Source organism: Seriola aureovittata, chromosome 15 (genome assembly GCF_021018895.1).
Source record: "Seriola aureovittata isolate HTS-2021-v1 ecotype China chromosome 15, ASM2101889v1, whole genome shotgun sequence".
NCBI classification, from domain to species: Eukaryota; Metazoa; Chordata; class Actinopteri; order Carangiformes; family Carangidae; genus Seriola; species Seriola aureovittata.
The window spans coordinates 17,056,312-17,067,663 of NC_079378.1; the positions used below are offsets into that span (position 1 = coordinate 17,056,312).

The window sequence follows — 11,352 nt, forward strand, 5'->3', positions numbered from 1 at the left end:
TCAACAATAAACAAGCAGATGGTTTTAAATGTTGGAAACATAAACCTCAAGCATGCACGTTTAAATCATCATCATACAAAGAAATCTAAATCATATGACATTTATTAACGGATCTTGATCAAAACATTGACAACAAAACAAAACGGTCATGTTGGGCTTGTTGTACATAGTCCCTTTTGGGACCTCAGATTGAACAGATCCCATTAAAATAAGACTGGCACCATCAGCACACTCACCAAGTTAAAGGATCATCCTGGGATGTTTTCTGTCCTCATCAGGTCAGATTTTGTTTGAACAGTTAATCGCTTTAGTCCAGTCACTAGCTGGTATCTTAGCTTTGTGCTTACTGGGTAGCTCCATTTTCAGAACTGTTTAAGTTCACCCAAATTATAGAAAAATATTATCTCACCTATAGCAATATCTAGCCATGCAGATATATCTGGCCTGGCTTTCTGCTGCCACCCCAATAAAATTTAGTTAGTAATGCCAACAGCATAGAAAAAGATATCTAAATGGTAGCAACAATGCCATCCCTGGAATAATCCACAGTCACAATGTCAACAGTTTCACGGGACTATTTCTTTGTTGGAAAGTAGTTCTGAAGAAAACAGCTGACAGAGTTGAACCTAGATACAGCTACAGCTAAGTGAGAACTTTTTTTTTTTTTTTTTTAATTTAAGTGAACTGACCCTTCAATAAAAACAGTCATTAGTGTGAGCAAAAACAGAAGACTGTTTGGTTGACAGTGACATTCCTCCAATTTAAATCGTACAAACTTAATGAAGTGAGATATTGCACAAAGTCAAACAGTCAAAGTAAAGCATGTTTTGCCAAGTTGGTAAGGATGAGTGTCCATGAAGGCAGTGGGGACATTTTGAAATCCTGCAACAAGAAGTTCCATTTTCAGTACTGTATGAGGAATCCTCTGTTCGTGTATGATTAGTGCTTTTTTCCTCATGATGACAAGGCCTCCGCTTCTATGGCGCATGACTCTCAGCACTTAGGAAACTCTCACCCATGTCACTTCAGCTCAAAATATGGAATTAGTGTCAAGCAGGTCAAACGGCTATTCGAATGATTACATAAGTGACGCATTTGCAAAATAACTCTAGGGGAAGTTTGTGGATACTGGTATGATGTATTTAAGAGGCAGAGGGAGCAATGATTTATGTTGATTTCCATTCAATATTTATTACTCATGTGTGATCAACATGAGGATGAAAAAACTCTAGCATGATCCTTTAAGTATTAACACACATTTAAGACATAAATTAGTGAAACGCACCTTTCTAATGATTTTGAGGACCGCTTTACTAGGTTGTAAGATGCACAAACCAATTATTAGGTATAACGCTGTGTGAAGCAAATCCTGGGAAATTGACAGACATCCAAATTCAAATTACTAATAAAATTCAAATAAACCGTAAATACAGATAATGTGTGCCTATAAATATATACAAAAAGTATAGACACTTTTTATTGGTGTTTTAGTTCAATGTTAGGCCCACTCAGTCTTTTGAGCCAGTGCATAACTTTTCCATATGGCATATATGTCCATATCTGCCAGTCGCAGGTCACTCCAGACCCAGGATGTAGTTGATACCTTGAACAAATCCAATAATAACAGGCTGCCAAGCCACCAAGTACCGAAGCCAGTCTAAAAGTTGTCCGTACATGACATGCGGCCTCTCCCAGCTAAAAGAAAATGGGTTAAGGAAAATAAACTTTCAACAGCATTAATAAATAGATAATAAATGGTGAAAATCTGTGCCAATGTAATGTACAACTGATGGCACATGATCAAAAGAATTCCTTTTCAGTTTCTGTGAAAGCATTATTTAATGTGTGGGGTTGCACAGTCATTGCAGCTGTCTGAAGTCTGAACACTGAACCACAAAAAGGAACAGGAACTTGTGCTATAAAACCTATAAATGTCTCATCGCTTGTTCCTAACAGCCTGCAATAAGCTGCCTGAGAAATTCACCTACAGTTTACTTTAGAACTTCCTCTGTTACAAGAAAGATACCCTTCTCCTGTGGCATGAATGTTGATTGTGTGTCTGTGGCTGAAACTGTCCAGGTGAGGTTTAGATCTGAAAGTAGTTTGTCCTCCATGAGGTGTTTGTTTTGCCTGTCTTCTTAATAGTTTGTGCATGAACATCACATATTATTATATATGATCTTTGCCTTAACACAGCAGCTTAGAAAAAAAAAACAACAGGTAAAGCTCATGTGTGAAGTTCCATAATAAGAAGGATACGGGTTACTGAACATCCTCTTCAGATCCACCTTCTCTTTGCAGTACGGGCACATCTGCTTCTTTCCGACGATGCACCATCCTCTTATGCAGAACTCATGGAACCTGGATATGGAGTTAAGGCTCGGCACAGGAGAATGTGAGCAACAGTTCAAACCAGTACACAGTCCTAAAAATTCTCTCTTTGGAAATGGCAGCTTATTACTGAAATATGAAAACGTATCACATTTGTAGACAATGTGCAACAACATGTTAGATCAATATTAATGGCCTTATTTAACCAAAGGAAAAAAGACAAGATGTTTAATGTGTAAAATAAACATCTATAATAAAATCAGACAAATATAAATCAGACAAAATATATCCAAGTTGAATGATAAAAATAAGCTGTCAAATGTGCAGAGACTCGCATAGAACTGTAATGTACTGCAAGTTCTTTTTGTAAATCTCCCAACATATATTCACCAAGCACTTGATTTGGAACACCTATGCACCTGCGTATTCATGCAATTATCCAAAAGGCCAGTCATGCGGCAGCAGTGCAGTCCATAAAATCATGTAGATACAGGTCAGGACCATCAAGTAATTTTCACATCAAACACCAGAATGGGGAAAACATGTGACCCGAGTGACAGACAGGCTGGTTTTAGTGCCTCTGAAACTACTGATCTCCTGGGATTTTCACACACATTCTCTAGAGTTTTTACTCAGAATGGTGTGAAAAATCTAAAACATCCAGTGGGCAGCGGTTCTGTAGATGGCAACGTCTTGTTAATGAGAGAGGTCAGAGGAGAATGGCCAGACTGGTTGGAGCTGACAGAAAGGCTACAGGACCTCCGATAAGCAGTCTGTACAATTGCATTGAGCAGAAAAGCATCTCTGAATGCACATGTCCAACTTTAACTCCTTAGACCTCCATTGTATCATGTGCATCCCTTTATGGCCCCATCTTACCATTTTCTAATGGCACCACGAATGTGCAGATGATAAATCTGCAGAAATGATGTGATGCAGTCTTGTCAACATGGAGTAGAATCTCAGGGATGTTTCCAAGAACTGAGGCTGTTTTGAGAGCAAAGGGAGGAACTGCCTAATATAAGTGTGGTGTTCCTAATAATAAAGTGCTTTCTGAGTGTATATGTTAATAACTGTGAGATAACCAAATTCAGCCAATAACATTGGCCTGCTGATACGAGTTGTACTCTAACTATTAATCACAACATGCAATTCTCTATTCTTATTTTTAAAAAAGGGATTTCTACCTTGTTTAATTTGACTTATATTCAGCTGTACAAGAGGCAGGTTAGAAAGCACCAAAGAAAATCTGCAAGCTTAATAAAAACTTGTAAATGAAAAAAAATATAGATATGAAAAACACCCACACAAAACCACAGTGACACTAGATAAGGTAGCATGTTATTTACAGTGTAGAAGCAGCAGAAGATAATAGTGGGGGAAGTAATATAAATTCAGATGAACAGACAGTCATAACATTAACAGCCTGATATAAAGGTCAAGTTAATTCTGTCAATTCCCCCTAGGGCTGTTAAATTAGTGCATGGTACAATTCCAACACAAATACATGACTATACCTTTTACAGAAATGAAATTCTGCATGGTGTGCCTTAACTTCTGTTTCACTGATACAAGCAATAATAGTACGACCATATGTCAATAACTGACAGGCAGGATACACATGGTTGCAGGATAATCTGTATGTGTTCTCAATAATCCCTTCTTCACTGACATCCACAAGAATGGGCTGACCACACACAGCACAGATATTGTCAGAGAGGTGCTTAGTTGTCATGCCAGATGCACTGTAATACTAAAAAGAAAAAAACATTTTAGGTTACAGTCACTACCATCAACGGGACACATAAACATACAGTTTCTGCAATCAGTCCACTTACCCCAACAGTTGAAGCCATGAAGTCTGCACACATTTCTGCAAAGTCCCTTCCTAGCACCCCGTAGTACAGACCATAGAATAGTAGTGAAACACCAAAGTCCATTGCATCCTCTGGCTTTATCCTGGACAGAGAAACCACCAAATGGAAATCATGGCTGTGAGTAATCTTGCTTCAGCTGTGTTCAGCGTCAACTTTTGTTTCGCAAACAGGACAGATATGTCTTTTTTATATTTGGTGTTGATGCCATGCTAAAATAAGTGTCCAAAACACCTTAAAAGGTTTGTTTGTTTTAGATATTTGACCCTGCCTACAAAAGCTAAAAATCAGCTTTTCCAGAAAATTAAGAAATTTAAGACAAAGGCTCTGTCTCAAAGGCAAGGAAGTGTCAAAATTAAGTGGTATTTCAAGGTAGGAATTAGAAAATATGTAGACCATGTCATTCAGGAAGGATACATAGGAAGTTTTAAGATACCTTCCTGTTAGCCCATTTTTTTTTTAAGTATATATTGGTTCTTTAGGTGGGATGAGCAAGAATGACAACAAGTCCCTGTTGTGAATTTACAATTGAAACATTACACAATTGTAACATGTTCAATTAATTTAGATTGAAAACAGTCAGAACAGATTGTGTAGTTATAGTGTAGTTAAGTGATGTGTGGAAAGGTGCTAAAATTTGTATCATTTGGAAAGTTCATCCTGGTGCAGGATTCTTTGTCAATAAATGAACTGACTGCTCAGTATCAACATTATCTGTAAAAACAGCAGGACAAGTTTACTTTCAATAATCGACAGTGCTAAAACAAGAGTAGGTCAAAAGACTGGACCGTGTATGGTCAATATGTGAAATTGAGGATGCAGTTGAAAACTACTGGTGGTAGTGGGATCGCTATTTTCAAAGGAAGGTAGCTAAAGACTCCTCGAAAAGTCACTAAATGTTGCCTGTGTTGTGATATGCTTATTAGCATATTCATTTGATTCTGTGGAGTGTCAGCCGGCTTCAGCCCTTTATCTGTTTGCTTCTCTCCTACTCTCTGTGCTGACATATACAGTATTTTAATAAAGCTGAATCCTTAATAAAGCTGATCTCATTTACATGTTTTTCTGTTTCTGTGATCGGACAATGGAACAAGTATGAAATAGTGACTGAAACACAGCTCATTAAGGCTAAATGTTAACCAGGAGTTGCCTGCAGGCTGCTCCCAAGCTGCTGCTCTACACTGCTAAAATCCTAATTCTATAACCCTGACGTCATTTGAGAGAGAGGTGTGCCTCTCACTGACGGGGCAGTGCCGGCGACTTGCTTCTGTGGAAAGTAGATAAGGTTTGTCCAAAAAATGACTTTGCCTTGTGTCCTCCACAGGACTCATTTTAAAGCTCTAGCAATACACATATTTCTTATCACAGACAGAGTATATCTATATTGGGATATATACTGGTCAAAGCCACGCCTGAAATCAGAGCAGTGACTAATTATCAATTAATCTGTTTATTATTTACTCATGTATTAGTTGTTTGGTTCTTCTTTTGACTGACCAACAATCCAAAATTGGAAGATATTCACTTTACTATAACAGATAACTGGAAAATCCAGATAATATTCACATTTGAGAAGCTGGAACTTCTCTAATGTTCATTAAATTTTCTTTAAAAATGAACCCAAATTCATCTATTATCAAACTAGTTTCAGATTAATTTGTTTGACAATTCATTAACTAATTATTTCAGCACTGCTTGAACTGAGAATAATATAGTAGATACAGACTATCAAGCAGTATAAAGTGAAAAAAAAAATCTAAAATGAATATTATTACTGGAATCAATTAAAAATAGCATCTCTGTCTGACTATTGGGAACAGAAAGAGGGGGCATTTGTCATGTCCTTGTCTAAATGGAAGTATACATGTATATCTTACAGTGACAACACATCTTTAAAATTATCATATAATGTTTACTTTACTTGTCATGTGACCAGAGTTTACTTTAAACGCATACACCTGAGGTCATGAAGCAGGCAGTGAAAGAGTGTTGTTTGCTATTTCTTTCTGATAAAGTCAGTCAAATTCTTGTGGTCAAAACCACAGAGACATATTAAAAGAAAGAAAAAGGGAAAAAAGGTGGGGGAAAAACAACTTTCAATTTTTTGTATTCAGATGAGGGAGGAGTAGTGTTTAGAAAGGATGTAAAAAAATAAATAAATAAAAGTTAGAAATTGAAATGGAAAATAAAATGCCAAGCTGGAAATGATGGCTACTCTAGAGTTTATTTTCAGTGGTTTAACAGAATATCCACTGAAATTGTTTAACAGTAATGGTGCTGAATTGAGGGAATAAAAAGACAAAATGTAAAAAAAAAAGAGGTTAATTTAGCACCAATGAAATGTTGTGGAACTGGGGATACATACCTGAATATTAGGTTAATACCAAAAAGTGTAAACATGACGACACTGTAGCCAACTATTCCTGTGGCATAGCTGATCTTGTAGAGCAGGAGGAACCACTTGTACACCAACCTACAGAACACAAAGAAAGGAGTTTGTCAGAATATGTTAAGGACGGTTCAATCCTCATTAATGGAAAGGCAGATCTCTTAATATACAGGGTATGGTAAAGTGTAAACGATTCTTATACCTTGGTGTGGTGCAGGCCAGTGGCTTGCGAGTGGCACGGTAGGAGATGTACGCTGTGATGACAGAGAAGATAAACCACGTGGTCAAGAACCTCCACCAGTGAAGTTTGGTAGTAAAGTAGAGAGGAACTACCCACATCTGGAACAGAGTCACCAGCTACAAGGCAGGACAGCATACATGTTAGAAGATGCATGTACATCAGGGATAAAAAAAAGTTACCACCGTCAGATATTGTGTAAACATAAAAACAGAGACACCACTGACAACATTTCATATTTGCGTAGCTTGGGACAAGTATGAAAATACCATATTTCTTGTTAACTGAGGAAACAAGTATTGATACAGTCATATGCTGTCATATGGATAGAAAATAAAAGACAATGCAGAGTTATGAGGCGCAACACTGTGTCAGTGCATGTTCTTGAATCTGTTCTTCCCCATCACTGCAAACACACAAACCCCCTAGCTCATACCTAAATTGTTTCTGTATCCAAAACATACAAATTCTTTGAATTATGCGTCTTCAGATGGTCGTATTTCCAAATTTTGCATAGTACATTTCAAACATTTTGCTTGTTTGTCTTTGTTGTCTTACATTGTATGACTTTGGATGTCTCTGTTTCCATTGCACAAGGACTAGCTGAGCGACAACCAGGGTGACTATGAGGATGAGCACCATCTCTGCGTGCATGGCCTCATGGTCTTTGTGTTTGGCGTGCATTCTTGCATGCTCCACCCTGTGGAAAAAGAAGAACATACTCAACTAAAGTTACGCAGCACAACTTGGTGATTCATAACAATACAGGATAGGTGTGTCTCTGTCTGCATTAGACAGCCCTGTACACTGGTGTCTCCCAATGGTAAGGACTGGGAACTGTTTGAAAAGTGAACTTTTAATTACCAGAAATCATGAAATGTTAATGCACCTGGTCAGACTATGTGTTCAATACCCACAAAAAAGACTATGTGCTCTAAACCCCCCCCCCCCCCCAAAAAAAAAAAAGACAGGCAAAAGATTTAATGTAGATCAGCTTCTCTGGACAGGGTGCTTGTTACAGTTCACTGCATTTCCTGATTCCTTGTTATTTAGTAAGTAGTAAGTGCAAAAAAGTTTCAATACCTAATCTAAAAGTTTTCAATTGGAATATATGTTCTTTTCATTACCAAAAATCTTGTGTATTAATGAATAAGAATCCTTGAAAGGAAAAGAGAGACAATTATCATGTATAAATTAGGGCTGAACAATTAATCAAAACATTATAGATAGATAGATAGATAGATAGATAGATAGATAGATAGATAGATAGATAGATAGATAGATAGATAAGGGGAAATGAATGTGTCCATTAGCTCATTGTTGATAATAATAATAATAATAATAATAATAATAACAGTTGATAATAAATAAACAATAATAATTAGATTATAGCCTGTTGTATAGCCTGATGGCAGTGGGAACAAAGGAACAAAACCACAATAGAGGCAAGTGTAATATCTAAATTACAAGAGCTGCAATTTTTTTCATAAAGATAAAAAGTGTCCAGACATACCATAAATTAATCATTGTGGTGTTACAGAGATGTCCCAGCCTACAAATCACTATTTTCAAGATGTAAGGGAACATGCTTGTTTGGTACAAGCCCCAGCAAAAATCACATCATCATCTTTTTGATATTTTTTTCCATTGAAAATGAAATGCAAAAATTACCATTCCAACTGAAATTGTGACTCATGTTGCAATGGTAGTATCTGCCAAAACAATTGCAATTTTTTTTTGCATATTGTTCAGCCCTATTATATAGGTTACAAAAATAAAATGCATGATCCATTAAGTGTCGTAAAAACACTTACCTCCACTTTTCCTCTGGTGAAAGCTTGGATATATCAAACTAAAGACAGAAAAAGACAAAATAATGAGTATTACAGTTAATACTTTACAAATTAAGCAGCAGCCATAGAAACCGATAATACAGCTTAGACATTTTCAGGAAATGTACACACGTGGGGGGGTTCAATGATAATTTGTAGTAAGGTAAGAGCTATGTTAGGAGTTCTAAAACTGCCATATAACAAGACAGTCACAACTGATAGCTAATAACAAAATAATCACACCAAACTACTACATTAAGAATCCACCCTCCCAGTTAGCATTAAAATGAGCTATTTGTAAGTTTTCTCTGCTGCCAAACGTGGTTTCTTACTGATGACACGTGAGTGTGAAACACAAAAAGTCTCTCCACACTTAGTTAAAAATATTCTGTCTCACTCATCATCATATAGGAGTGCTTGTATGTTCTCTTATGACTTTAAAAAGTTAAGACACAGGGGAAAACTGGCTACCAGGGTACATTAAGTCCCCAACTTACAGATTTCCATTCAAACCAAATACATTTGATCATCAGTGGACCAAACACAAGGATGTACTGTGTATTCTGTCAGCCTATTGTTATGTCAGACATGCAGCTATTCTGCCTCTGCTGCACATTTACTAACTATAACTCACATGATAGACTGTAATAACTTCAAACGGTTCATTTTGTAGCATCTTGCACTTTGAGCTCTGACATCAGTTTGACCTTAAAGTTTGGTGTGGCCATAAGATTGAAATCCCACCGGAAGTGGTTTGGTGGCCTCCCCTGTTAAAACACTGATTAACCACTTGGCCCTTCAGAAAAGGTAATAACCTTTGACCTGATCAGCCACACCAGCTTTATTAGTAAAGTTAAAAGTCGATATAGCAGTGATTTATGAACATAACAGTATGTACGGGTTTGGAAGCAGCTCTAATAAATGCTATATTTTGACAAATAACATCTCAGGTTCATTAACCAGAAAAAGCATGACTTGAACGTTAGCCGGCTAGCTAGCTTAGCATTTTCAATAGCTCACAGGGCGTTTCTCGCCTGTCCTATTGATTTTCTTGAACGAAGCACAACCAGTCGTGCTCATTGTACAATGCACTTATGCACCTAACCCGGCACAAAACCTTTGCTTGGTAACAGATGGCTGTGTAACAGTGGCTAGCTTCTAACGTTATGCTAAACCGTGAATAGCAGCTAACACAAGAGTTCCGTGTTGGCAGCTAGCAGACCAGTATAAATTCACCCCCATCTGTTTTATCTGTCATGATGCCTCGGTGTGGCCCATTCCTCTCACCTGGTTCGGTTCATCGTGATGCTCCAGTCCATGATCGTGCTCCACTCCATCAACCTCCACCTCAAACACCCCGGCCATCTTCGGAGTGCTGCTTTACTGTTCCGGGTCCATTAGCATTAGCAACAAGCCTAAGACGGCCACTTCCGGTATTGTTTGGCTTTTTCCCTTCAAAATAAAGGTTTCTTCTTCGTCTGAGATTTTACGACAGTTGGCATCCACGGTGTTGCATTACTGTCACCTTCAATTTTTACTCTCCTTCAGCGTCCATTCATTTTAAACCAATCTTTCCAGTCCAGTCGTCCTGAAAAAACTGAATAACCATTTCTTCTGTTGAACACTGTCTCCATTTCTAATATACTTTTAAAGTGTCCTTTTCCGTAATTGTGTGATCATTCTTCTCACATTTGCATTTCTTGACTTCACTTACTTTTATTAAGTGTATTGTTAAGGTTGCTGTGCCCATTTCTAACCCTGCTTGTTTGCCATTTTATTTCTTTCAAAGTAAAGTTCGGGGATAATGTAGGTCAAATAAGTATTGATAAGTCGAATTGAATTCAAGTCAGTTTGCAAGTTAGAATCGGACAGTCTACTAATTTACTTAGACAGCCATTTACAGAGAGTTATTTAAAGCAAATTTGATGCGCCTGTGAGGGGTAAAACTGAAGATTGAATGAAAACATTGACTGACATTGGTGGAAGAATCTTTTATAAAAAGAAAAATAACAATGCAACAGTGCATTCAAAATCTAGCATTAAAATAAAGTAAAAACTAGTAAAAGTACAGTGCTGTAATATCATTGTCATGTTGCAGGTGGTAAAGGTGGGGCAAGGTATGTAAGGCTGGGTAGCTTATCACAATACACCATAAATGATTGGTTAATTATTAATAACCTCAATCAGCAAAGTAACTGTCAAAACAATGTACTGGAGTAAAAAGTACAATGTTTTTGACAGAAAAAAGAAATGTGATAGAGAAAAAGTATAAATTAGCATGAACCAGAAATACTCAAACAGAATACAAGTATTTCAAAAATGTACTTGAGTGCAGTTCTTGAGAAAAGTTAATATCGACTACTGGATGGTGAATGTAAAAATCACTCAGACCAAATACTTTTGAAAAATGTAAAAAAAAAAAGCAAAAATATTGCTAACTGGAAAAAAAAAACATTGCAGTATTCCCTGAAGTTTTTCCTGTGATAGTTGTTTATGAGTATAACTCATTTAGCCTACATACTTGCTGTACTTATACTTTTCCCCAACTTTAAACTTTTCAAATTTTTATTTGCACTTGTTGAATATGCAACAATGTCTGTCTGAAGTGCCACTGCAACGGGCTGGTGATTATCATTGTTCAGGATGCCACCCCTGTTACAGTAATATACTATACTCATAGGACTTATA

General features: G+C 37.0%; 1 protein-coding gene across 1 annotated transcript; it reads right to left on the bottom strand.

Moving 5' to 3' along the window:
* Positions 1 to 84: 84 nt before the first annotated feature.
* Positions 85 to 10,074, bottom strand: rnf121 (ring finger protein 121). The gene is made up of 9 exons (XM_056397117.1): positions 9,952 to 10,074; positions 8,647 to 8,684; positions 7,391 to 7,532; positions 6,797 to 6,951; positions 6,571 to 6,678; positions 4,170 to 4,290; positions 3,951 to 4,084; positions 2,260 to 2,361; positions 85 to 1,695 (listed from the first exon to the last, which is right to left on the bottom strand). Exons 1-9 carry the CDS (start codon positions 10,027 to 10,029, stop codon positions 1,575 to 1,577), a joined length of 999 nt encoding a protein of 332 aa, XP_056253092.1. The 5' UTR covers positions 10,030 to 10,074; the 3' UTR covers positions 85 to 1,574.
* Positions 10,075 to 11,352: the final 1,278 nt, after the last annotated feature.

Bases quoted from the DNA above. Each gene is read 5' to 3' on its own strand.
- rnf121 (XM_056397117.1), bottom strand. From the start codon at position 10,029: ATGGCCGGGGTGTTTGAGGTGGAGGTTGATGGAGTGGAGCACGATCAT. The intron at 6,952-7,390 runs GTAAGACAACAA...CCTGCCTTGTAG, and splicing joins GACATCCAAAGTCATACAAT to CTGGTGACTCTGTTCCAGAT. The intron at 2,362-3,950 runs GTATCCTGCCTG...CTCCATATCCAG, and splicing joins AGATTATCCTGCAACCATGT to GTTCCATGAGTTCTGCATAA.